Source organism: Candida oxycetoniae, assembly GCF_023343755.2.
Source record: "Candida oxycetoniae strain CBS 10844 chromosome Unknown scaffold33, whole genome shotgun sequence".
NCBI lineage: Eukaryota > Fungi > Ascomycota > Pichiomycetes > Serinales > Debaryomycetaceae > Lodderomyces > Lodderomyces oxycetoniae.
The window spans coordinates 50,177-76,863 of record NW_026055466.1 but is presented as its reverse complement, the minus strand read 5'-3'; the positions used below and the strand labels follow the sequence as shown (position 1 = coordinate 76,863).

At 37.8% G+C, this 26,687-nt stretch overlaps 11 protein-coding genes across 11 annotated transcripts; 4 read left to right on the top strand and 7 right to left on the bottom strand. All coding sequences in view use genetic code 12, as the record gives it.

Moving 5' to 3' along the window:
• Window positions 1–1,702: 1,702 nt before the first annotated feature.
• PEX4 (E2 ubiquitin-protein ligase peroxin 4) lies at window positions 1,703–2,293 on the top strand (the record flags this gene model as incomplete). The annotated part of the gene is made up of 1 exon (XM_049324974.1): window positions 1,703–2,293. The coding sequence occupies one exon, from the start codon at window positions 1,703–1,705 to the stop codon at window positions 2,291–2,293; it is 591 nt and encodes a 196-aa protein (XP_049179325.1).
• A 281-nt stretch (window positions 2,294–2,574) lies between these two features.
• On the bottom strand, window positions 2,575–5,529 carry KGF56_003622 (uncharacterized protein; the record flags this gene model as incomplete). The annotated part of the gene is made up of 1 exon (XM_049324973.1): window positions 2,575–5,529. One exon carries the CDS (start codon window positions 5,527–5,529, stop codon window positions 2,575–2,577), a length of 2,955 nt encoding a protein of 984 aa, XP_049179324.1.
• A 2,607-nt stretch (window positions 5,530–8,136) lies between these two features.
• MUM2 (Mum2p) lies at window positions 8,137–9,626 on the bottom strand (the record flags this gene model as incomplete). The annotated part of the gene is made up of 2 exons (XM_049324972.1): window positions 8,137–9,540; window positions 9,609–9,626. The coding sequence occupies 2 exons, from the start codon at window positions 9,624–9,626 to the stop codon at window positions 8,137–8,139; spliced, it is 1,422 nt and encodes a 473-aa protein (XP_049179323.1).
• A 1,651-nt stretch (window positions 9,627–11,277) lies between these two features.
• KGF56_003620 (uncharacterized protein) lies at window positions 11,278–11,748 on the bottom strand (the record flags this gene model as incomplete). The annotated part of the gene is made up of 1 exon (XM_049324971.1): window positions 11,278–11,748. One exon carries the CDS (start codon window positions 11,746–11,748, stop codon window positions 11,278–11,280), a length of 471 nt encoding a protein of 156 aa, XP_049179322.1.
• Window positions 11,749–12,706: 958 nt separating this feature from the next.
• Window positions 12,707–13,822, top strand: DES1 (Des1p; the record flags this gene model as incomplete). The annotated part of the gene is made up of 1 exon (XM_049324970.1): window positions 12,707–13,822. One exon carries the CDS (start codon window positions 12,707–12,709, stop codon window positions 13,820–13,822), a length of 1,116 nt encoding a protein of 371 aa, XP_049179321.1.
• Window positions 13,823–14,009: 187 nt separating this feature from the next.
• Window positions 14,010–15,572, bottom strand: HTS1 (histidine--tRNA ligase; the record flags this gene model as incomplete). The annotated part of the gene is made up of 1 exon (XM_049324969.1): window positions 14,010–15,572. One exon carries the CDS (start codon window positions 15,570–15,572, stop codon window positions 14,010–14,012), a length of 1,563 nt encoding a protein of 520 aa, XP_049179320.1.
• A 417-nt stretch (window positions 15,573–15,989) lies between these two features.
• On the bottom strand, window positions 15,990–17,291 carry KGF56_003617 (dioxygenase; the record flags this gene model as incomplete). The annotated part of the gene is made up of 1 exon (XM_049324968.1): window positions 15,990–17,291. The coding sequence occupies one exon, from the start codon at window positions 17,289–17,291 to the stop codon at window positions 15,990–15,992; it is 1,302 nt and encodes a 433-aa protein (XP_049179319.1).
• Window positions 17,292–17,697: 406 nt separating this feature from the next.
• On the bottom strand, window positions 17,698–18,624 carry KGF56_003616 (uncharacterized protein; the record flags this gene model as incomplete). Its single annotated transcript, XM_049324967.1, has 1 exon — window positions 17,698–18,624. One exon carries the CDS (start codon window positions 18,622–18,624, stop codon window positions 17,698–17,700), a length of 927 nt encoding a protein of 308 aa, XP_049179318.1.
• A 1,472-nt stretch (window positions 18,625–20,096) lies between these two features.
• Window positions 20,097–21,410, top strand: RVS167 (amphiphysin; the record flags this gene model as incomplete). Its single annotated transcript, XM_049324966.1, has 1 exon — window positions 20,097–21,410. One exon carries the CDS (start codon window positions 20,097–20,099, stop codon window positions 21,408–21,410), a length of 1,314 nt encoding a protein of 437 aa, XP_049179317.1.
• Window positions 21,411–22,538: 1,128 nt separating this feature from the next.
• On the top strand, window positions 22,539–24,728 carry KGF56_003614 (uncharacterized protein; the record flags this gene model as incomplete). Its single annotated transcript, XM_049324965.1, has 1 exon — window positions 22,539–24,728. One exon carries the CDS (start codon window positions 22,539–22,541, stop codon window positions 24,726–24,728), a length of 2,190 nt encoding a protein of 729 aa, XP_049179316.1.
• Window positions 24,729–24,868: 140 nt separating this feature from the next.
• On the bottom strand, window positions 24,869–26,296 carry KGF56_003613 (uncharacterized protein; the record flags this gene model as incomplete). The annotated part of the gene is made up of 1 exon (XM_049324963.1): window positions 24,869–26,296. The coding sequence occupies one exon, from the start codon at window positions 26,294–26,296 to the stop codon at window positions 24,869–24,871; it is 1,428 nt and encodes a 475-aa protein (XP_049179315.1).
• Between the last annotated feature and the right edge of the window lie 391 nt (window positions 26,297–26,687).

Here is a 26,687-nt window from a genome sequence, read left to right as displayed (position 1 = left end):
AATGATTGTGAAAAAAAATTGGCAGAGCTTCTTGAAAATTCCGAAAGAGACTGCATATTAAACGCGCCGGAGCGGTTCAGGCTCATGCCGATGACGAGCCAATTAAATCGAATAAATTTGTCACCGACAACACTATCGAGCAACACTATCAAGCAACACTATCGAGCAACACTATCGAGCAACACTATCGAGCAACACTATAGAGCAGCACTATCGAGCAGCACTATCGAGCAACACTATCGAGCAGAGCGAGATAGTGTTGTAACAAGCTCCAAAGTGTTGCTCGACTAACGAACAACACAATCTCGCTCTGCTCGATAGTGTTGCAACAAGCTACAAAGTGTTGCTTCACCATCTCTCTCTGCTCGTAGTAGTGTCGGTGGCAGCAGTGTGCTCCACTATGTCGCTCTGCTCGATAGTGTCGCAATTCTCTTATTAAATCACGTGACACAAGTACTACTAAATAGTAGTAACTTATTAATGGTTATCACGTGATAATGCACGTGATCTTGTCAACCAAGTAGGTCCCCTCCTTACCCCTCCCCCCTCCTCTCTCTCTTTTTTTCTATAACTTTAAAGAGCATTTTTTCTTGAATCATAGCAATCTTTAGTTTTAGCAGTAAATTTAGTGAAAGGGGAGAGAGGATTAGCAAATGTGCTGGTAAAAATGGTCTTTTATACATTGCCGAAACTATGTCGCTCTGCTCCATAGTGAAGCACTTGCAGTTATACTTAAATTTGTATTCTTTTTTATAGAAATTAATGCAAAATTCTGCGAGCAGAAAAAAGAGTGAGTAAAGATTTAGAGATAATGATAATGTAGAGAAAATGTCGAAGACAATGAGGCAGCGTTGGTGAGATAGCAATTTAATACAATGAAAGATGGTGAGTGTGCTCCACTATCGAGCAAAGCGAGCTACCCGTGAGATAGCAATTTAGTACAATGAAATATGGTGAGTGTGCTTCACCATCTCGCTTTGCTCGATAGTGGCGCCATGCTCGATAGTGGCAGCTAGCGCTGCCGGTGAGAGAGCAATTTAATAATGCTCCACTATCTCGCTCTGCTCGATAGTGGCGCTCGATAGTGGCATTGAGTGGGGCGAATTTTTAAATAACTCCGCGGCTTGCAGTACGTTTTTTTAGGGAGGGGTAATAACAAGTCTTCCATGCATTAAATCATTTAAAACTATATTGTTCCAATTCCGGTTAATTACTGACCACTACCTTTAAAAAAATTATTCGAAAAATTGTAAATTATATAGCCAATTCACGTGACAACACCCCCGAAACATTGAAAAAGATCACATTTTTTTCTAGAAATTGGCAATTACGACCGAAATTCCTCTGTTCATTTTTTTTTTTTTTTCATGATCGATATTTCACATGGGGGGAAATATTTTAACCGTGATTGACTAATCATTAGATAATAGATATACACAAAGTTAATTCGATGTTACTTAATGAATGGGGAGTTTCTTACATAATCCGAGGATCAAATTTCCTGGGGAAATTTTTTGATATAAAAATATCAAATTGTTCTCCGATGAGCTCAATAAGTTGAATGAAACAAGGCAGCGTATATATATAAATATATATATATAGAAGAGGAAAACAATAGTTTAATTTGTATTGAGTTTTCAAGACCTTTTCAGTAAAATCTCTTTAATTAATTTCATATTAACCAATTTTGAGCTTTCCTGATATGTCGCCGTCGCTAAAGAGGTTATCTAAAGAGTTTCTTGAGTATAGAAAGAACCCTCCGTGTCTACAACATGCACAACTCATCTCTCTAAATCCTATAGATTCAGAAGATTTATACCATTGGCATGCTGTTATTGCTAAGCCAACAATAACCGACTCAAAATGGTACTATTCAGGCCAATGGACTTTGAATATCTCAATACCGCACTCATATCCTCAACAACCACCAAAGATTACTTTTCTCACTTCAATAATTCATCCAAATGTAGATATAAAGCTGGGGGAAATTTGTTTGGATATACTCAAGTCTCTGTGGAGCCCGGCGTGGAATTTACAGAGTTTGGTAGTTGCTGTTTTACAACTTATGGATCATCCAGAACCAGATTCTCCATTAAATGTCGATGCTGCTAATCTATATCGCTGCGACTTGTTGGCTTTCGAGAGCTTGGTGCAATTTTATATTTGGCAAAATTGCAATTTTTACAAAGGAGAAGTGGCAAAGTATACTTCTCCAAAGAGAGAAAAAGGCGCAAATAAGGATGGGTATTTTGCTATAAGAGATGGCTCAGGTAGGAGACTCTGTGAGGTATAAAAAAATGGGGAAAAAGGTAAAAGGTAAAAGGTAAAAGGAAAAGGAAAAGGAAAAAGGAAAAGGAGAAAGGAGAAAGGAGGGGGGAGAAAGGAGGGGGGAAATCATACAAGTATGCTGCTAAACAGTGCTGCTCCACTATCTCGCTTCGCTCTATGGTGTTGATATTCAATAACGAGACTTGTTTAACTTGTTTAAACATGGTTGGCTCTGCTGCGTGTAAAAAGTTGAGCATTCATTTCCTATAAATCTATAAAAAGAAAGAATATACCACCAAATTGTCTTTAATGGTCACTAGTTACAAAAACAGTAGGTATTTTCCTACCAACATCTTCTCTGTTCCCATCTCCATTCTCATCACTTACATTCTCCTTGCTCTCTGCCCCTAAAGTAAAAGTAGTAGTAGCACCACTACCACCATCCACTTGAGATATGGCTCGTTGAGTCAAAGGCACAGAATTATGGTGCAACACAAACGAATTAACACTCTCTCCTGACCCTCTCCTAACATCTAATCCCAGTTTTACTTCCCCATTGTTGTTATTGATACTGTTGCCACTGTTGCTACTGTTGCCACTGTTGCCACTGTTGCTACTGTTATTATAATAATTATTGCTATTGTCACTGTTATTTCGATCATTACCATTATTGTTGCTATTCGCGAGTGAAGACTGTTGGGAGAGTTGTAAGGACTGTAATTTTTGATGAATCAATTCGATATTTTCCATTTCCCGATTCTTCAATTTAAGGATTTCCTCCTGTTGTTTAAGGAATGCTTGTTGTAATTTCAAATAATCTTCATGTCCAACTACCCCGTTTGTGTTTATTTTATTCAAAGTAGATAAACTCGCCATCGAATCATTTGGTGAAGAAATCCTTGGTGTAAGTGAAGGCGAAGATGAAACTGAACTTGCCCTAGTACTACTACTTGGAGGTAAGTCAGAAAACACTTCTTCAAATGGATTAGCCTCACCCTGATTCGATTGACTCTTAGGTGAACCTCGTGGAGTACCAATCTTTGGGGTGAACATCCCCGATAAAGCAGGCATTGACATATTGTCCAATTGTAATGAAAGACCCTGCGAGGCAGCAAATGCTCCTGCTGAGGTATTATTATTATTATTGTTATTATTATTATTATTATTATTAGTAGTAGTAGTAGCAGCAGGAGCAGCAGTGTTATAATTAGCAGCTACATTTGATTTCTTCTTTGGTTTGACCTCTGTACCACCGTTTTGTTCTGCTTTTCTTTGTATAAAAGCAAATCTTGCATAATGATCAGCTTCAAACTTCAACAACTCAAAAAGATCCTCAAACCATAATTTGAAATCTTGTTCATTAACGCATTTAAGAGTTTTCTTGCTACTTTTATTCGATCTTTTCGTTAACACAAACTTCCAAGACAGCTCGTCCTTGATACTGATTGAGTAGTCATTTAAGTTATACGATTTGATAGGTTCATCATCGCAACCAATAAACCCCCCAATCGTTTTCTTTTTGGCACTATTCTTCTTTCCTTGGGCAGCAGAAGCAAGCTCTTCGTCGTATTTAAATTCGTGCAAATAGTTGCACGATAAAACATAAAAGTATCTAGTATAGCTTTTTATCAATTTAGATTTCTTATACATCATTCCAAATCGAAGACATTTATTTTGAATTGAATCGGAGTATGGTAATTTGATCATTTTGAATGTTCGAATTTCACGATGGGGATTTTCTTCAGTTGTCTCATACGGATTAACAAATACTGGTGTATGACTAATAAAATATTCCCAATCCTTGGTTGAAGACGAGCTAACTTGTGTTTTTAAATAGTGGTAAAACTCGGAACTAAAATCTAGTTTACCAAATTTATCCACTACCCAATTCAATTCCTTGATTAAATAGGTGAATAACTCGCGACTTATATTTTGTAAGTTGATATAGGAAGCAAACATGTAATTCTCGGCAATCAACTGGGCTTTCAATCTTGAATCAACTTTAAGTTTCAACAACAATGGATCGTCCAAAGCTACAAATTCTTCACCTTCAACAAGTCTTCCATCGTCATCCTCAACACTGGATCCTTTGATGACAGGGTTGGGACCACAGTAAAGCTCAATAGCACTTGTGTACCGACTCACAACTTGTCCCGTTTCAGAAACTTCCTTTGATAATTCTGTGTTTGCAAAGGCATCATTTCTTAAAGATGCCTTAATTTCTTTGATCTTGTGCGATACTTGTTTGAGCAATATTTCCAACCGTGGAATTAGCTTTGTTGTCAAGTCTTTGTGTAATTTGTGACTATTGGAAAAAGCACTATGATGAGAACTCAATAACAAAGAAGGAAGATTGGTGAATAGTGAATTCTCAGGAAACATACCCTTGGAAATTTTAACGTCATTTGTGTATTGTGTAGTGGTTAAGATTGGAGGTAAAGAACCTCCACTTTGATGTTGCTGTTGTTGTGATTGTCCATTTTGCTGTTGCTGTTGCAGTCGCTGTAGTTGTTGGTGCAGGCCGTGCAGTAGTGGTTGTTGTTGTTGTTGTTGTTGTTGTTGTTGTTGTTGTTGTTGATGCAGCTGTTGATGTAAAAAAGGTATCAGCAACAGTGATGTCGATGGTGCATTTTTTAATGAAGATAAAGAGCTATTTCTCTTGTGTAAATTGCTAGTTGCATTTTTCAAAAAGGATTGATTTGTGCTAGATTTGGTCTTTAGTAAACCCGGTCGCTGTCCCTTCTCATGTGTAACTCTTTGCCCACTACTTGTAGTTGCATTAGCATTTGTATTTCCAGCAGGAGTTGCTTGACCGTGACTTTGTGTAGAGACTGACGAGGCAGTACTACCATGTGTAGCCGTGCTACTCATAGAGTTTAAGCTAGAACTAGATAGTGTTTTTTTCAATTCCTTTGTTGGCGTAGTTTTCGGTGGTGTATTATTATTGGCTGGTTCTCTTTTCAAGTTGATATCATGAATAATCCGTTGTGGTAAATCTCTGCAACCTGGGAATTGAACGGCACTGATAAGCTGATAATTCAAATTTGCTTCCAACTCTTTTACTAAAGTGATTTCTTGAAAGTAGTATAATACCGACTTTATGAAATATTTCCAATCTTTAAAAAACTCCAAAAGGGTATCAATTGGTTTGGAGTCACTTGGTGGTAGATTGTAGAAAAATGGTGATTTGGGGTCTGTTGTTGGTAAAACCTTTTCCTTTTCTAAACGAAATGTTGCTTTTGATGATGTATAGGCGTTCATTGTATAATAGTATTTAAGACTGAGCTGTATAACTGATAAGGAAAATAAGACTCAAAAGTTGATTTAGGGGTAGTTCTTTCGGTCAGCTTAGATCAGCTCAGCACAGATAAGGTCAACACAGATCAGCTCGGATCAGCACAGGTCAACACAGGTCAGCTCGGATCAGCACAGGTCAACACAGGTCAGCTCAGATAAGCACAGGTAAGCTCAATTCAGATCAGCACGGATCAGCACGGATCAGCACAGGTCAGCACAGGTCAGATAAGCACAGGTCAGCACAGATCAGATCAGCACAGGTCGGCACAGATCAGCACAGGTCAGCTCAGATAAGCACAGGTCAGCTCAATTCAGCTCAGCACAGGTCAGCTCAGATAAGCACAGGTCAGCTCAGATAAGCACAGGTCAGCTCAATTCAGCTCAGCACAGATCAGCACAGGTCAACTCAAATTAGCCTTTGGTCAATTTAGATCAGTACAGCTTATCTCTTGGTCAATTTAGATCAGTACAGCTTATCTCTTGGTCAATTTAGATCAGTACAGCTTATCTCTTGGTCAATTTAGATCAGTACAGCTTATCTCTTGGTCAATTCAGATCAGTACAGCTTATCCCTTGGTCAGCACAAATAGTCCTTAGCACTCTTTCCACTCTTGTCTTTCCTTTCCCAAATGAAAGAAGGATTAGACTATTGAAAAGTAAATCAGCTATCGGAAAAAAAAGTGAAAAATTAACCGTTGCGGAAAAAAAGGTTCTTTCTTTTTTCTTTCTTTTTATCGACTAAACTTCTTGGCGTGTTTTACCACAGGGATCTGAAGGAGATAGCAAAACAACTGCAAATAATAGCAAAAGTATATGGAAAGTATATGGAAAGTATATGGGAAAGTATAATGAAGTTGATATTTTAAATTTAGCCAGTCACGAAATTAACGCTCTCGCCTTTCACTGCTCCTTTCTCCCTTTATTGCCCCTCTCGCCCTTCACTGTCCCTCTCTCCCCTTATTCTAAAATCAGCAATTGTCATTATATTATGTGCTTGAGAGAAAATTACTAAAACTAAACATATTGAGTAACAGAAATAATAGTCATCCCAGATTAAAGGAATCATAACCAAAAATAGAATACGTGTAAAACAGGCCTCAATGTATTTTTGTTACCATACTAACAAAAATATACTTTAAACAGCGTGGTGCTATTGTATTTAATTATTTCTGTTAACAAGTAGAGTTTACTGGGGGGGGGGTTCACTGGTTTCAACAGGTTTTCACCTATTTTCAATAACGACGTTAACTTGTTTTCCAAGGTCAACCCCTTCTTTGTCCGCCTCCTCCGCCTCCTCCGCCTCCTTTTTTTTTTTTTTCTATTTCCAATCTCTTACTTTCTTTGTTTCTATTTCTGTTACAATTGTGACATTAAAAGTTAAACCGGTAAATAATTTTCTGTTTGGTATTGAAATTCTAGAACTATTACATTTTCATTACATAGTCATCAAAGGAGAAGAAACAGGGGGAAGGGGGAGGAGGAGGAGGGGGAGGAGGAGGAGGGGGAAGGAGCAACACAAAGAGCAATATAAATGAAATTTATCAACTTTCGATGGCAACTAGTGTCGATTCATTCTTTCCCACCTGTTATTACAACTTCAAAGTCTTTTTTTTTGTATCCCCCACCTTCCAATTGTATCCCTATTACCCTATTATCTTTTGTCACTCTTTCAGTCTATTTTGTCACTCTTTCAGTCTATTCTTTTGTCACTCTTTCAGTCTATTTTGTCATCTTTCAGTCTATTCTTTTCCCTTTCCTCCACTATCTCGCTCTGCTCGATAGTGGAGCAACACTCAGTACCTTACTCATGTTTCGCTACCCGATGAGATCAAGCAAATGCACAATGCACTCTTACACGTAACAGCCAAGAAAGCAAACCAATAAAAGTCTGTCCATTATATATAGAAAAAAGAAACTTTAATTCAAAAGACATTATATCTCTACCATTGTAGGTCTCATCCTCTTATGCAACAACAATTAAAACCTTTCTAAACCGAATCTTGGTAATGAGGCCTTGTCAATAAAATTGACCTGAAAAGAAAAAAGTCGGATTTGGAAATTTTGCACCCGTTTTTTTTTATTTTTAGCAACAACCACTAGGAATGCAAAAGGAAAAGTGATGAACTCGAGTAGGGTACAGAAGGATGAGGAGAGAAGACGATATGATGGGGGGTATTAATCGAGAGAGAGACTAGACGAGCGAAGCAAGTCTAGTCGATAAAAGAAAGACTATCGAGCAGACTAGACTAGACTATCGAGCAGACTAGACTAGACTATTTCGCTCTGCTCGATAGTCTTGAACGATTTCTAAAAATCAGTTGGAGAAAATCTTTGAATAATTTTTACAATAATATTTTCAATCGGTTTAAATTCAAGTTCAAGTTCAATTTCAAGTTCAATTGCAAACTTTATCAACATTGTTATTCCATATACTCGTGTGTGGGTTGTCCTGTCCTGTCCTGTCCTGTCCCATCCCGTCTTCTCTTGTCTTGTTTTATCTTGATTTGTCTTGCCTTGTTTTATCCAAGTACTTTTCAATTTACCACTTTCAACCTTTTTAATTTTTCCTTCTTAATCTTCATTATCGTCAACGTTCTGACCTAATTTCTTCTTCAACATCTTAATTTGATGCTTCAAAATCCCATTCTCAACTAATAAACTAGACTTACTCCCTATACTCACCATCCTGATCAATTCTTCATTCTCTTGTTGCAAGTTCTGCAACTTGTATAACAAATTTTGACTCAATTGTTCTATATTATACCCTGTAGCACCACCTTGTTTTCGAACTAAATCCTGTGAAACCAAAAGAATTTCCAATCGTTCGTTTGTCTCGTCTAATTCAACTATTTTTTCTTGAAGTGTCTTGGACAAATCTTGAAATAATTGATAATGGTTAGTTGGGACATGGAATATGGTTTGCAGTGAAATTGAAGAAGAAGGATCGTTACCACCAAATTGACTTTCTTTAACTTCAATGTATTTCTTGTTTGATCTTTGCTTATTCATTAAATTAATTTGATCAGTCAAATTCTTGATTATCTGATTCTTAATAAGTAATTCGCTCTTTAGTTTACTTAGCTCTTCTTTCCAATAATCAGGTTCTTTACTCTTTTCTGTTTCCGTTCCATATCTATTCGTGTTGGGTGTCAATGATGTTGATGTTGATGTTGCTGCTGTTGCTGTCCCTGCTCCGCTCGACAATGCACCACTAGGATGGTTTTTGAAACCACTTCCTACTGATCCGCCACCATATTGCATAGGTACATAACTCGGAGCATTCAACAAAGAATTCTTCATATACTTGTTCCCACCACTGCTACTTGTTGGATTTTGCAGCTGCTGAAGTACCGACTGCAGCAAGTTTTTTGACAGTTGAGAAGAATGTGGAGTATTTATCCTTGAATCACCAACTTTCATAGAATCAAATGAAGTTTCCTCCATTGTATTGCTATCATTAAAAAAATTAGTACTGCTAAATTGTTCTTTGATAGGGTCCAAATGTTGAAATGAGATATTTTCCAGTTGCAAACGTGAAGTTGTGGCACCTGTTCCTGTTCCAGCACTGACGCCGACGCCGACGCCGACACCAACACCAACACCAACACCAACACCGATACCGACATTAGCGTTGGTATTAGTATTCCAAATCTTCTTGGAAGTAAAATCGCGCTGGTGGAATGGGTATTGGTATTGTGAGGAAATTGGCGGAGATTGGTACTGTTGGTGTCCAAGTGGTTGTTCAGACTCATGCTGCTGCTGTTGTTGTTGTTGTTGTTGTTGTTGTTGCTGTTGCTGTTGTTGCTGTTGCTGCTGTAACAGCAGCAGCAGATTCAATGGCACATTTCTTCGAAAATCGATATTTGCAAAATAATTGATTCTGGTGTTGAGTTGATTGGGATCTACATGATTACTAGATGAGGTATTATTTTGCTGATTAGTGTTTGAATCATACAAATTAAACGGATCAATTGCCTGGAATGAGGTTAGTAGGTGTATGTGTTTAAATGTGTGTGATAGGTAACACATGGATATAAACATACATTAAAAGAGTCGCCCATATTTCTTCAATAGTCAAACCTTTTAAACCGGAAAAGAAGTAAACATTCGCTCCTCTTTCCAACTTGACTCCTTACTCAGAATTGAATCAAAGTAATTACACTGTGATATATCAATCTAGTATAAACTGGTTTTGGTTGTCTGGTTGAAACAAAGTGTTGCAAATTGAAATCTGCTCCAAATTTGCACAGCACACGACTTCTTATCAAGAGCGACACTAGCGAGTGAAGCGAGCTAGTGGAGCAGCACTGATTGACACTAGCGAGTGAAGCGAGCTAGCGGAGTAGCTCTGACTGACAGTATCGAGCGAAGCGAGCTAGTGGAGCAGCACTGATTGACACTAGCGAGTGAAGCGAGCTAGCGGAGTAGCTCTGACTGACAGTATCGAGCGAAGCGAGCTAGTGGAGCAGCACTGATTGACACTAGCGAGTGAAGCGAGCTAGCGGAGTAGCTCTGACTGACAGTATCGAGCGAAGTGAGCTAGTGGAGTAGCTCTGACTGACAGTATCGAGCGAAGTGAGCTAGTGGAGTAGCACTGACTAGCGACTCCCTAGGCCATTACTCTGAACCATTACTCTAGGCCATTACTCTAGGCCATTAATCTGGACCATTTTTCTGGACCATTACTCTCCTCAGGAGTCAAGATATGGCGGAGTCACGTTGGTTTGCATTTATAGCAAAGTTTTGCAAACATGATAAACACTATTATCTGGTATGTTGAATTTGATATTTTAAATTTTGTTGATAAAACTATTCTACAAGTCTGTCTCCTTGATCAAAAAAAAAGGTAGCAAGCCAGATGCAAAATTGTAAAAAACCAGAGCACCAAGCCAAACGGGAATAACCTAGACAACTAGCACAGATTGTAATAACCTAGATAGCCAATACAAATAATAACTCAACATTTCAACTGTCCCCAGAAATAATTTTACTCGCAACACTATCGAGCAGAGCGAGATAGTGTTGTAACAAGCTACCGAGTATAGACACTATCGAATGTAAAACAAGTAAATAATCTATTCCATCAATTGTGAACCACCAAAATCTTTCTTCTCTTGAACAGTTGGTAGCGTGAGCACTAGCTCTCAACACTATCGAGCAGAGAGAGATAGTGTTGTAACGAGCTACTAAGTGTCGGTGGCAGCTAGTCAGTGTGCATGACTATAGTGTCGATAGTGTTGGTGTATCAGTGTAGTCAGTGAGCTCCACTGTCGAGCAACACTATCGAGCAGAACGAGATAGTGTTGTAACGAGCTACTAAGTGTCGGTGGCAGCTAGTCAGTGTGCTTCACTATCTCGCTTTGCTCGATAGTGTTGGCGTGTCAGTGTAGTCAGTGTGCTTCACTATCTCGCTTTGCTCGATAGTGTTGGCGTGTCAGTGTAGTCAGTGTGCTTCACTATCTCGCTTTGCTCGATAGTGTTGGCGTGTCAGTGTAGTCAGTGTGCTTCACTATCTCGCTTTGCTCGATAGTGTTGGCGTGTCAGTGTAGTCAGTGTGCTTCACTATCTCGCTTTGCTCGATAGTGTTGGCGTGTCAGTGTAGTCAGTGTGCTCCACTATCTCGCTTTGCTCGATAGTGTTGGCGTGTCAATGTAGTCAGTGTTGCTCCACTATCTCGCTCTGCTCGATAGTGTAGATAGTGTCGCCACTCATTTATGCATTGTTTTCAATCAACTGTTTCAACATTTGCCCCGCGGGACTGTTTAATACCAAATCAGGCAATTTCAAAATCCTCTCTTCCAATTGCGAGTCACAAAGGAACTCAATTAACGTGTTTGTAAAGTGATTACAATTATTTGTGAATAAATCATACTTCATTGCATGGTATTTCAACTCATCATGGTTGTTCAAATCGTTGATAAACTCTTGTAGAATACTATCGTCAACAAACGTCTCCCCCACTTCGATTATCTCTATAGGTTGGCCATATTTGGGATGGGCAACTGAGTTTACAGGAATTGTTTGTATTCCTTGATCGAGGTAATATTCCTTGCCGCGAACAACTACCGAAGTATGGTAAATGGCGTCAATTTGGAAACCTAATATAACAGGACTAAGTTGTCTTGCTAACCCATGAGATAAATCGTATACGTAAACTTGAATCTTAGAGGCGTCTTGAGACATACTGGTTATTTATCACAAATGAGCAGTACAAAAAAGCAGTTCCAAAAGAGCGTTCCCAAGAAGTTCCCAAGCGGTTCCCAAGTTCCTCAAAGAGCAGTCTATAAGAAAAAAAATCACACTTTTAAAGTTCCCTCACGAGTTTTATCTCTTTTGATGGCAAAACTCATTGCTCTACAGTGTTTGCCATTGGAATTACAAACTTTTCCAAAAATGGAATGACACTTGGTAGCGGAACTTTTTTATTCCTATCATCATCATTATCAACAACAACAAAACCTCCCTTTGCCCTCCTCCACGCTCTTCTTACTTGTTAATAAAAAAAAAAACGACAAAGACCTGGGTTCCAAAATAAATAAATAAATAAATGTTTGATGTGCATTCCTTTGATGGAACCCAGTGACTTGCTCACTTTTAAGACTACCTGGCGTAACTTGATGTAGCTATAGATCTCGATATAATTATTCTTTTTTTTTTATTTTTTTATTTATTTGTCGTATTAAAAAAACGGTTTTTGTTCTATGATAGCTGCAAAATCATGCAATCAAAAAACTAAAGAGAGAGAGAGAGAGAGAGAGAGAGAGACAAAAGCAGAGAGTATGCTTATATAGTGTAGTGTTACAATATTGGCGGTTATAGTGTTGGTGGCTATATTATTGATGGATACTGAGTGCGGGTGTTGGTGGCTATGGTGTTGGTTCTTAAACGACGTACTCTCTTTTTTTTTTTTTTTTTGCATAACCAGAAGCCTTTCATGTCAATATGGGATGATCTTCGGCATTTTGATTTTTTTAAAATTTTATAATAAAAAAAAAAAATGTATATAAAACCAAAGTGAAGATGCAAACAAAGCGCTCGTTTTTAATATTCAGTTCATGAACAAGCCAGTAGGAAAAAAAAGGGGGCTAAAAAGAGAAGAAAGGAACCAAAAGGGAAGAAAGGAACAAAAAAAACTAAAGTCATGGACGCTCCTATAAAGCATAGACATTGCGATACGACGTTTACATTCTCTACGCCGCAAGCCGACGCTCCAATAGAAGTTCTCAATGAGTTTTATTGGACAAATGATTTGGAACCACACGTGATGAGAAGGAAACAAATACTTGCAAAGTACAAAGATGTAACAAAGTTGACTGGATGGGAGCCAAAGACCAAGTGGTATGTTATGGCTATAGTAGCTTTGCAGTGTTCCGTTGCCTATTACTTGAGAAACACGCCCGTGTTATCTTGGAAATACTTTTTATTGGCATACATAATTGGCGCTACTTCAAATCAAGCTATATTCCTCGCCATTCATGAGTTGAGTCATAACTTGTTATTCAAGAAACCATTTCATAATAAGTTGTTCGCTATATTTACAAACATACCCATCGGTATTCCGTACCTGGCTTCTTTCCAACCCTACCATCAATTACATCACAAGTTTATGGGTGACGAATATTTGGATACCGATTTACCTACTAGATACGAAGGAATATTTTTATCCAACTTACTAGGAAAAGCGTTTTTCGCAACTTGTCAAATCTTTTTCTATGCATTGAGGCCGATGTTCATTACCCTGATCAAATTCACTTATATCCATTTGTTGAATGTTATTAGTCAAGTATTGTTTGACTATATCTGGATTCAATCATTTGGCATCAAGAGTTTCTTATATTTCCCAATAAGCTCTTTTTTGGCAGGATCATTACACCCATGTGCTGGCCATTTCATAGCTGAACATTACGTATTGAACGAAAATAATCGTCCAAGAAATCTGGAAATAATTGATGGTTGTAATATCATCCCTGCTCCACCAGAAACTTACTCCTATTATGGCTCATTGAACTTGTTGACATGGAATGTAGGATACCATAATGAACACCACGATTTTCCATATATCGCATGGACAAAATTACCAGCACTCCGAGCAATGGCACCGGAGTTTTATGAACCCTTGCCTCAAGTAAAGAGCTGGTGTGGTGTTTTATGGTCATTTGTGTTTGATGACGTTAATTTATTATGGAACAGGGTTAAAAGACAAGGAAAAGAAAAACATGGGCACAAGATAGCAAAACTCGATGAGAATCAAAATTAAAAAAAGAATAATAACAATAAAAGTAGGCAATTAACCTTTTACAGACTCAGGACTCAGTTTATATTAACTTTTTTTGTTTTGTTTTGTTTTGTATCTACAAATTTCTTTATTCTCTCATCCTTTCCATCATTCAATCATTCATTCATTCTTATTTTTCTGGGAAAAGGGGGAAGGGGGAGGGGGGTTTTTACAAGTTGTTATCAAGCAAAGCAGTAACATCGTAAACATCAAAGTTGCTCAACTCTTTCTTGACCAGCGGAATCAAATCATCAACTGAAATCACTTCTCCTTCGTTTTCTTCACCAAGACCCAATAATTTGATCCTTATTTTACCTTCAGGAAACTCTTCTTTACCTAAAATAACAGCTAATTTAGCACCAGATTTTTCAGCCGCGTCAAATTGTTTTCGAGTATTTGCTTTTGCCTTGTACACATATTCAGCATTAATACCTGCTTTCCATAATTTGTTTGTGATTTGCATTCTCTCCTTAAGGAATCCATTCCATCCTTCACCACCACCAAATGCCATGACATATACATCTGTATGTTGGGGACTCAATTTACTCAAATCAACACGTTGTTTTATAATGGAGAACAATCTCTCAACACCAAACGATATACCAACACATGGTATCGATTTGTTATTGGCAAACATCCCTACTAAGTTGTCATAACGACCACCAGCGGCAATTGATCCAACACCAACATAAGCAGATGCATCTTCCTCTTCCTCAACCTCTTGTTGTTTTCCCTCACCTTCCTGTGAAGAAGAACCTTTTTTCCGCTTTTCAATAGCTTTATTCTTTAATTCACTAGCATTTTTTGGTGGAGCAGATGCGGAAGTGACAGCTTCGTAAATCAATCCAGTGTAATAGTCCAAACCTCTAGCTAAACTCAAATCAAAGCTCAAATAATTTTGAATATCAAAAGCTTCAACATACTCAGCTAGAATTTCCATTTCCTTGATACCTTCGCTTGCCGATTTATTGTCCAATCCACTATTCTTCAACACCTGTATAATTTCTCTAATTGACCCACTGTGTTGAACAAATGTCCAAATCTTATCAGCAACCTCCTCGCTTTGTCCCTTTTCCAAAATCTCCTTCTTCACTACATCCCATGGGGATTTATCCAATTTATCAATCGCAGAAGACACTTTTCTAATATCGGCATTGGGAACACCACAAGCTTCAAATATACCATCTAAAATCTTCCGATGGTTCAACTTGACTTTGAAATCAGTAATATTCAACCCAACTAACCCTTCACATAAAATATTCAAAATTTCAGAATCGGGAACCATCACATCATAGTTGCCAGCTATATCAAAATCACATTGGTAAAACTCTCTCATTCGACCTTTGGTCATTGCAGGTTGGTCTCTTCTATAAACTTTGGCAATATGGTATCTTTTAATGGTGCTTAGATTATTACATGCAACAAATCGAGCAAATGGAACAGTTAAATCGTACCGAAGCGATGTGAGCTCCCCGCCCTGATCTTCCAAATTGTATATCAATTTCGAATCTTCACCATATTTTCCTGTCAAAATTTCCCGCAATTCAAAAACTGGCGTGTCAATGGTGACACCTCCATGCTTTTTGAAAATCGTCGATAACTTATTGAAAATGGACTCTCTGATAACCATATCCTTATCAGCCCAATCTTTTGTACCCTTAGGGGTCTTAAGAAGAAACTCCTGTGCCTTTACCTTTTTGACCATCGTTGTTGAAAACAATCGTTTTATCATTCACTGGATAAAGTGGAAAATAGTGAAAAGAAGGTTTTTCAATCTTGAAGATTTTTCAATATTGAAGATTTTTTTTTTTTCTAAATGTAGCAGAGCAGAGCAGAGCAGAGCAGAGCAGAGTAGAGCAGAGCAGAGCAGAGTAGAGCAGAGCAGAGTAGAGCAGAGTAGAGCAGAGTAGAGCAGAGTAGAGCAGAGCAGAGTAGAGCAGAGCAGAGTAGAGCAGAGCAGAGTAGAGCAGAGCAGAGCAGAGTAGAGCAGACCAGAGCAGACCAGAGCAGACCAGAGTAGAGCATAACAGATGTGGTAGTATACATTATCAATCTGACCATACCAGTCTAGGTGAGCATATCATTTTTAAGCAAGTTGCATCTACATGTCATCTAGTTACAATCCATACAGAAACATCATCCTCTACTGCTATTCATCCTCATTAATTCCATTGGGTTTTGAATACTTCAAACGCAAGACTCCATCAGTGAGGATTCTCTTTCCCCAACTTCCAGCAGCTGCGTTACCAGTCTCGTCTCTGCACTGTTTTAAAAATGGAAGTAACGATGTACCTCCAGTACCTTTTTCCTCTCCGTTTTGTTTCTTTCTAGCTAATCCCGACCGAAGTGTAGTGCCCGATCCCATATTGTTAATCTTTTTGGCTTGAAGAACAACATATCTCGTTACTATTTGTATATGTTTATCTCTAAATGATTTCAACATCGCCAAACATGCATCAAAAGCAAGCGTAAGCGCTGGGTCTTTTTTCGAATCAACAGTTTCACGGATAGTTCTTGAGTATGGTTCAAGAGCCTCAAGGAGCTCGCGGTGCTGCTGAGGCATATATTTTCTCATTTCATTCATGAACGAACTGTCCGTTTTCAAATCTCCAGTTGCATAGTGACGAATACCTAGTATTATATCAAAAAATTGTATTAATGAAGATTGTGCATTTGAGCCACCAGCATAGCTTCTTGGTGTGGCTTCATTTCCATAATAGACCCCCTTTTCTAATCCTACACTGGACATATTCTTCCAACCAGCAAGATATGGTCTGATTCTAAAGTAGAAAATATGCGGATCGCACATTTCTTCCATTCTCATTAATGCGGTACCCAACATATCAATTGCCTCAGCCAATTGCTCCAAATGTTTCATCAACATTTTGTAATCTCTTTTATCGGCACTTTTCAATGCTTCTATTCCAGTAGCAATCGCCAACGATCCCTTTTGTTCAAAATAAACACTCACCAAGTAAAACCAGCTTTCATCAATTGACCCTGTAAATGTGTTGATCGTAGTAAGATTATCCAAGTCCCATATATCGTCGCTTGGAAAAATCTGTTTAAAATTCCAAAGACACAACGAAGCATACGTCCCCACTGGTGGCAAACCTAATTTTTTGGAAACTTCTATCCAGGGGTCTGCAATTTGCGCAGGAAGCCGATCTGTTGGAGTATCCGTGCCCCATATATATGCATGTCCTATAAACCCCAATACTTGATAGGCCCTTCTATACTCACCCTCATTTGAAAGCAAGTCCGTCTTCAATACTGGTAATTTGTCGTCAACAGTTTGCCGTATTTTTTTAGTCAATATCAAAGAAGGTAAATTGTCAGCAATAGTCTCCCAAATCTCATAATACTTTTGTGGAAGTCTAGTGAGTGGTAATGAAGAGGGAAGAAATCCCCACTGGGGACTCACATCATATTTTTCAAGTGACGGAATCATAAAGGAACTGAATCAATGTGTATGTGTGTGTATTTCTCCGGAATGTCTCTGTCTCTAAGTAAAAGCTCTTCTTTGTTTCTAGATGAAGATTTGGTCCTCCACCCTTGTATAAAGTAAATCAAGTATTTTTGCTTGAATAAAAAGAATACGATAACCCAACCGCGGTATTGCTTTTCCGGAATCTTCACCTGTTTTTTTTTTTTTTTTTTTTTAATTTTTTTTTTTTAAGATAATCATTCGATTACACAAATTTTCAAAAAAAAAAATTTATACCCATATACGCTCACCACAACCAGTATCTTAATGTAAGATGATTATTATGTATGATGTGGTATAACTGATAATCACTCCCCCTTTTTTTTTCTTTCTTTTTATCTTCTGTTTGTACTCATTGTAGGTAAAGAAGTTATAAATTTTTTTTAAAAATTACATTTCCATATTCATCTCGTTCAATGCCCAATTCTAATAGTTTAGCAAATGCTTTGGAGAAATCAACAAAGAATTTTTCTTCATCTTTAGCGTATTCCATGACCCATGTTCGATACGAAGGGTCTCTAATTAACTCCATATCTGTATTTAGCATCATCAAAGTGCCATCTTCGTTGTAATATTGAGTTTTCCCTGTTTCCGGTACTTCACCCTGGTGCCAAGATTCATGGACAAGAGCTTTAAAAAATTCTGATGAAAATTGGAGGGGTTCTCTAGTCCACTTTCCTTCCCAGCCACTAATGTGTTTGTGACATCGACCAAGATTGTGAGCTCCTATTAAAGCAACTGTTTCTTGATCACTGAACCCTAATCTAGTAAATGTTGTTCTAATATGGTTAGCTGCTTTGTCCCCAAACGGTAATAATCCTGCAGGTGGTACATATTTGGTATCAAGACAGTCATACCTTCCAGGAAACCAAGGGATATACGGGCCACCTAGGGATTCAATTGCAACTTTCCCTGCCAAGGTCCATAAGTCCGAATAAGTAATCTTGGAAAACTTTTGTTTAATCGGTTCTAAAGCTGCCCGTGCAATTTCGAGCCCCATATTACCTTCATCATTGATCTCGGGAATAAACCTCATGGTAGCGCCGTTCGATCCGCCGATTTTAGTTTGGCTATCATAGGTTGCACAAGCATGCCATGCCAATCTCAAGATCACCGGTGCCAAAGAGCCGTCATCGTGATTAGAAGGCAAAATCTTTTGAATTGCCAGTTTGACTTGCTCGATATACTTTGGATCGGTTGTTGATCTGGTGAAAGAATCAATAGTTGTTGGAGCAGGCTGATGACAAATGCGGAGCTTGTATCTTAGATACGCATTATAACCTTCATATCTCTGCATTGGACACCCGTTGTGGGTGTAGTTGACTCTTTTTGATTTGAGTTTACTAAGCACACAAAAGGGGCTGTGAATTATGTATCTGTCTGCTAAATAGTAGGCTCTATCGAAAACATATTGTCCTGGATAATCCGAATACAAGGACTGAAGAAAAGCTAGCGGTATTAGGGTCAATGAAAGCAGAGTAGTAATCATTGCTTGCCATGGACCAACTTTTGAAACCATTGCTTATACTACCCTTTCAATCTGATGCGTTTGATGGAACGGTGCTTAATAGAAGGCGTTTAATAGGAAGCTTTTGGTTGTAAAAAAAAGAACGGAAAAATTACTGTATTGAGAAATACAGCGATAACGGAGCCGACAACGACACTATCGAGCAGCACTACTGACACTATCGAGCAGAGCGAGATAGTGGAGCAGCACTTATGTGGAAGAGAGGGAAAAGAAACTCTTACTACTGAAGTACCCTCTAGACTATCAAGCAGAGCGAGGAAGTCTATGTCTACTCTCTCTTCAGACTTTCCAATGAATGAGTTTTTCATCCTATCACTGTTGAGCAGGGCGAGATAGTGGAGATAGTGTTGGTGGCAGTTACTGTGCTCCACTGTTGAGCAGGGCGAGATAGTGTTAAGAGCTAATATGCCCCACTATCTCGCTCTGCTCGATAGTGTTAAGAGCTAATATGCCCCACTATCTCGCTCTGCTCGATAGTGTTAAGAGCTAGTATACTCCACTATCTCGCTCTGCTCGATAGTGTTAAGAGCTAATATGCCCCACTATCTCGCTCTGCTCGATAGTGTTAAGAGCTAGTATACTCCACTATCTCGCTCTGCTCGATAGTGTCGTCTCTTTACTTGGAAGGAATATTCCCGATCTGGGTTTCAGTGTGTACTCTTTTAGCCATGATTAGCGTAGAAAATAAAGTAGTTGAGATAACGATCCTTTTGGGAGGGAAGTTACTAGAATTAGTTTTTTTTTTTTCCCATTGAGTGTTGAAATTGATCAATCAGACAATTAAAAGCTTGTAATCTTTTATAAACTTAACCTTTATATCTTATCTTCTCTATAAACTTAGCATTCTCTATGTCTAATCTTTCATAGACTTAACTCGGTAGTAGTCAGTGCTGCTCCACTATCGAGCGAAGCAAGATAGTGTCGATAGTGTCGATAGTGTCGATAGTTCGATAGAGTCGATAGAGTTGATAACTAAAAATAAAGTGCTATTATTTACAAGCTATTACCAATTTCACCTTCAATAGCACTGGCACATGATCTACTGTGATAGACCATTCCAGCCGTCTCCCAGTAGTTGGCTCAGTTGTAAGTAAAAATCCTCTTTGGAAAAAAAGAATCTCTTTACAATTTTTATTAGCGATAACTTTTTTTTTCTTCTGCCAATAACAACAACGACCAACAACGACCAACAAGAGCAATAAAGGAAACAGCAGAAACAGCAAGAGCTAAGGAGAGAAAGTATGTCGTTCAAAGGTATCAAAAAGTCTATTGTGCGAGCTCCGCAGACTTTCCGTCAAAAAATGAATATGGGAGAAATAACTCAAGACCCAGTTTATCAAGATGCCGAAAGAAGATTCAGAGAGATTGAAATAGAAACTAAGAAATTGAGTGATGAGTCCAAAAAATATTTCCAGGCAATTAGCGGTATGCTTGAAGATCAAATTGAGTTTTCCAAGGCAATTGAAGAGATCTATAAGCCAATTAGTGGTAAATTATCCGATCCCTCTTTTACTGTGCCCGAGGATAATCCACAGGGTATAGAAGCAGCAGAACAGTATCGAGAATTGGTCAACTCCTTGAAGGAAACCTTGAAACCGGATTTGGAGTTGATAGAAAAAAGAATTGTTGAGCCTGCACAGGAACTATTGACGATTATTGCCGCAATCAGAAAAATGGCCACCAAAAGAGATCACAAGCAATTGGATTTGGATAGACACAAAAGAACGTATGCAAAGTATGAGCTGAAGAAGGAAAAATCAGTGAAAGATGAAGAGAAATTGTATAATGCTCAAGCAGAAGTCGAGGTTGCTCAACAAGAATTCGATTACTATAATGAAATGTTGAAGAATGAACTTCCTGTTTTGTTTCAAAAGCAAAGTGACTTCATCAGCCCTTTGTTTGTGCTGTTTTACTATATGCAATTAAATATATTCTATCAAATGTACACCACCTTGGAAGAGATGAAAATCCCTTATTTCAACATATCACCAGACATTGTTGAAGCTTATCAATTGAAAAAGGGAGACATTGAAGAAAAAACTGACGCTCTTACTATTACCCATTTCAAAGTTGGCCATGCAAAGTCGAAATTGGAATTGGCTAAAAAACGGCATGCTGCATCATCCAATAGTCCTACATCGTCTCATGAACTTCCGACTTATCAAGAAAACCATGAGGGATACAATCCGGATTACAAAGGCACCCCTTATGCGTCACCAACAACACCAACAACAGCGGCAGCGGCAGGATCAGCATCAGCTGGCAATTATAGCTATCAATCTCCATCTGGGGCACAACAACAGGCCTACCCATCGCAACAGGCTTTTGGGCAAACAGCGGGTTTATCCGCACCACCAGCTTACATCAGCACTCCACCTCCAACATCTCCAGAAGTTTGTATTGCATTATATGATTACACTGCCCAGGTTCAAGGTGACTTGTCGTTCCCTGCAGGTGCCACAATTGAAGTTATTAACAAAGATGATCCTGGTTGGTGGTTGGGAAAATACAACGGTGTCCAAGGTGTATTCCCTTCGAATTACGTCAAGCAATAAGTGTACAAAGCATGAGTTTTCTAACCCGATAATCAATCTTTTTACATTTTTTTTTTATTTTTATATTTCTGCAAAATGAAATAAAATAGAAAAACTCGTTGAATTGTGTGTTTTTTTTTTATTTATTTATTTATTTATTTGGCTTTGCGTTTTTGGAACCAACATAATGTGTAAAAAAGCTCCTGGTTTGTCCAATGAAAATAGCACTCAAACACGCGAGTGTACGAGTGAATATGGTGTGAGGGGAGGGTGAAGGGTGAGGGGCGTATTATTTATGCGAATCTAGCTATTCGTCTATCAGAAAGTATGAATATATAAGCATTATCCCAACCTAAAAGTAAAGAACATAACCTTTTCCTAAGAATGGAACCAATTGTCAAAAGAAAATATATAATCTTACTAATTTTTAAGTAATATATTAAAAATATATTAACGTACGCAGTGATAGGTATAATTTCGAGAATGTGTGAATTCGTTACACTAAAAGACTTATTCTCCTACCTTCAAGAAGGATAATTGTATGGATTAGTCAAAAAAAGGGGTTAATTATCATTGAAGCTTTTATATATTTTCTCTTTTTCCGAAATACCCCACACATTTTTCATTATTATTTCTTACTAATTTAATAAACTACCGAGTGTTTCTATATAAAGGAAGGAAAAGGAAGAAAAAAAAGAAAGAAAAAGTACACGATTTCATCGGAGATGCATCGGATTTACCTGTCATAACTTTCATAACCTTCATAACCTTGAACCTAGAAAAGTTTTTACACGACATTTACATTTTTATCGAGCTTCGATTAATGAATGCGCTGTTGTTGTTGTTGTTGTTGTAGTAGTAGGAGTAGTTGTTGTTGTTGCTGCTGCTGCTGCTGTAATAGTAGTAGTAGTAGTAGTAGTAGTAGTAGTAGTAGTAGTAGTAGTAGTAGTAGTGATTGCGTTATTTTTGTATGTTCTTCTTTCCCTTTGCCCACCCAACATCTTGTCCCCTTCTGTGTTTACTGAGATGTACTATTTGCAAAACTTTATATATAATAAATTGAAAAGCACACCATTCTCCTTTATTCTAAGAACCTATCTGATTTAATCCTTTTCCTTTTAATAAAACTATATATCTCAAGAAAGCAAAATGCCTTCAACAAACTTAATCAAAGAATCTTATACTGATGTGTTGATTATCGGAGCTGGTCCCTCGGGGTACATGTGTGCTCTTTGGTTGGCTAGATGCGGTATTCCTACGCGAATCATTGACAAGAGATCAAACAAAACTTTCACCGGTCAAGCTGATGGTTTACAAACCAGATCTCTAGAGATCTTTAAGTCATTTAGTGAAGAACATTTTGATTGGCAAACTATGGACTCGGCATGGAGAGTTGCTAACCAGATGGAAGAGATGGTATTCTGGTCACCAGACGAGAATGGAACTATAACTAGAAAAGCGAGAGCTCCCGATACTTTGCCTGGAATCTCGAGATATACTGAATCTGTGATTAATCAGGGTAACGTTGAAAAATGGTTTGATGAATCTATTTCGCATTTTTCCGACGGAAAAATAAAAGTTGAACGTCCTTACTTACCAGTTTCTATTAAGATTGACGAAAATGCCAAAGATGATGCCCACAGCTATGCAGTTGAAGTCTTGGTTAAAAAAGTGAATGAAGACTTGGCTAATCCCGAACAATATGGTCAAATTGCTAATGGTTTATACCGAGCTTTTGACGGTGATCAAGATAAATTTTACAACTCCAGTATTGAAGAAAGTGAAAAGAAGGATTTTGAATTGATTCACGCTAAATATGTCCTTGGTGCTGATGGTGCCCACTCTTGGGTTAGGAAGCAATTGGAAATTGGTATGGAAGGTGAGCATACTGATTTTGTGTGGGGTGTTCTTGATATTTCGCCAATTACTGATTTCCCAGATATTAGGTCTAAAAATGCCATTCATTCAAAAGAAAGTGGTTCAATGATGATTATTCCTAGAGAGTTTGATTTGGTGAGGTTTTATATCCAACTAAAGGAAGTTGAGAGAGATGCTGGAACTACTGATGTTCCAAGAGAATTCATGGGAAATTGTGACGATCCAAACGCAAAAAAGAAAGGTAGAATTGACAGATCCAAGATTACTCCAGAATCCATTATGAAGCAAGCTCAAGCAATTATTGCACCATACAAACTAGAAATGACCAATTTGAGTTGGTATACTGCTTACCAAATTGGACAAAGAGTTTCTCCAAAGTTTGAAAGGAATTTACGTGTGTTTATCTCAGGTGATGCGTGCCACACTCACTCGCCAAAAGCCGGCCAGGGTATGAATGTTTCTATGCAAGATACTTATAATTTGGGTTTCAAATTGGCTTTAGTTTGTAAAGGTTTAGCTAAACAAGACATTTTACAAACTTATGAGGATGAAAGAATCAAGGTTGCTCGTGATCTAATTGCATTTGATCACAAACTCTCGAGATTGTTTAGTAATAAACCAATGATTCCAAATGCTAAAGTAATAGAGGGTGAGACTGATATTGCCGATATGGATGAGTTTCATAGTGTTTGGGTACAAGGCTTAAAATTTGCAAGTGGAACCATTTCTGATTATGATGATTCCATATTGGTTAACAAGAAGGGCCTTAAGCATACTGAAAAGGAAGAAAAAGAGGAAAAAGAAGAAGGAGAAGAAAAAGGAGTTTTCAGTCCCCTTGCATCAAAAATACCAATTGGTAGGAGATTATTCAGTGACTGGTCGATAGGTCAAATTGACCACAAACCATGGCATTTTGCAGACCGATTATCTTCAGATGGTAGATTCAGAGTTATTCTCTTTGCAGGAGATGTTAAACAATACCCTGAAAATATGAAGAGATTACATGAATTTAATGGCCCTCTTTTGTCCTCCGAGTCATTTGCCAATAAATACACACCAAAGAATGCTTTTGCCAACTCAGTTATCGAAGTTCTTGTTGTTCATGCTGCCAAGAGAAACGATGTTGAGTTTTACGAGTTTCCAGAATTTGCTAGACGTGAAGATTTCAAAAACCGCGTTGATTACTGGTCGATACTTGCTGGTGTTGGAAAACTTCACCAAAGTGGTCATCAATTTGATCTTTATGAAACATACGGTATTTCTAAGAAAGAAGGTGCTATTCTTGTTGTTAGACCAGATAGCCACGTTGCTCAAGTTTCTGAGTTTTCGGAAACAGGTTTGAAGCAAGTTGATGATTACTTTGGTAGATTTATGATTGATCAAAGAGATGTATCAGTTCCAGAAAAGGACAAGAATGCGCTTGATTTTGATAGATTTATTAAACCTCGTTTAGCTGTTTAGATTTTGCAAAAAACAAAAAAACAAAAAAAAAAAAAAAAAAAAAAAAAAAAAAAAAAAAATGAAAGGAAGAAATACAACAAATGTGATGAATGATTTGAAGTATGAATTTGGGTTTCTTCTTGTTTCCCTCTTCTTTTTTTCTAGCTTGCAACTCTTTTATCAGTAATACCGGGGAATGGGTTTGTTTTTGAAAAAACAATACATTTTTGACCATTACTGATATATGCATTGATTTTACCCTGACTTATCAAGTTAGCGATAATGGTTTCAATTTCGAGAATGCTGATGTTGTCAATAAATGCATCCATTCTAAATGAACCTCTATTGTAAGATTCTTCATTGTAAAAATTTGAAAATGCAAAGCTTATTTGAAAAGCACTTAGACTAATTATATGGTTTCTTTCAATTCCTTGACAAATTTCCCAAGTTTTGTGGATCAATTGCAATTGCACCAATTGTCTAATTAATTCCATTAAAACGTACAAGTGATTCTTTAATAGCATTATCTGAAACGTATTGATACACTCATCAAATTTCGAAAAATTCCCCTTCTTGATTGCTTGGAAAAAATTATCCTTGTAAACGTGTTTTAAGAGCGGGAATCTTGTCCATATACAATCACTATCTTTTCTGTGTATTCCCTTACCATAACCAGAACCGGAAATCTTGATACGATCATTCGGTAGTTTACCGTGTAGGTATAATTTCAATGGAATCAATATAAGTAGAATTTGTTGCATTTGTTTGCTATGTCTATTGTTGATGTTGTAATCATGCATTAATGTAACGGCCTCATTTAATCTTGCTTCGCTCGATACAAAATCACCATCATCTAAAGCTATTATTGCAAGGTAGTACAAGTATGTTATTGCATTCTTTTTAGTTGCGATATTATGAGACATGGACACCACCTGGTGTTTATACTGTTTGTTGCCTTCCACGGTTTTAGAAATACTCCTTGCGAAATCCAACTTGCCCATTTTGAAGCAGTACTTCATCAAATTGGCCAAAAAGAAATAGATATAGTTTTTCTTGCTTTGATTCAAATCGGGATTTTTATCATTAAAAACAACGTTAAAGCCGCGACGTAATGTATCAATAATAGTTTCCAAATCCAGTTTCTTCTTGCTTGAACCAAAGTCATCAAAGTCATCTACAATGAACGAATCCAAATCTTCGGGATCTCGCTTGTTCTTTGCCTTGTACACCATGAGGAGCTCCTCGTACATGCCTATAACAGCGGGCATGATCCATTTATCTTGTTGCTCGCAAGCTCGTACCAAACTCAAGCATATTTCATTCAATGTGTCAAAAGCTTCAAAATAGGATTTATGGTCGTGAACAGCAGCCAAGACTTTGATATGTAGCGTTATTAGCGGTTTGAATTTGTTTGGCACTTTATAAAGATCAAAGTCGTTCGGATACCTAAACTTCTTACGCATATTCGCCTCTACTGCGCCAGGGTTGATGGTTAACATTTTGTATAATCGTTTACCAGTTGTCTCATCTTTAATATCCTGTTTTAATATGGCAATGAACTCATCAGTATACGCTTGCACTCCATCCATTTTTATGCTCCCCTTTTAAGAATAAAATTGCTTTTTTCTTGCTCCGCGCTGGAACAAGCCTACAAACTGAGATTTACTTGTACAGCTAAGGAAAGTATTGTTCAACGTTACTGGTTTGTTTAATGTTTTTGGTGAAACAAAATGTATGGGCATTTGGTAGCGACACCATCGAGCAAAGGGACACCATCGAGCAAAGCGAGATGGTAGAGGAGACTAGCTGTCATTGACAGTTTATGGCAGACTAGCTGTCATTGACAGTTTATGGCAGACTAGCTGTCCTCGACAATTTATGGCAGACTAGCTGTCCTCGACAATTTATGGCTTCACTCCCTAGAGCATACTAGCTGTTATTCTTTTCTTTTCAAGTACTCTTCACAGAGGGCATGTTGAA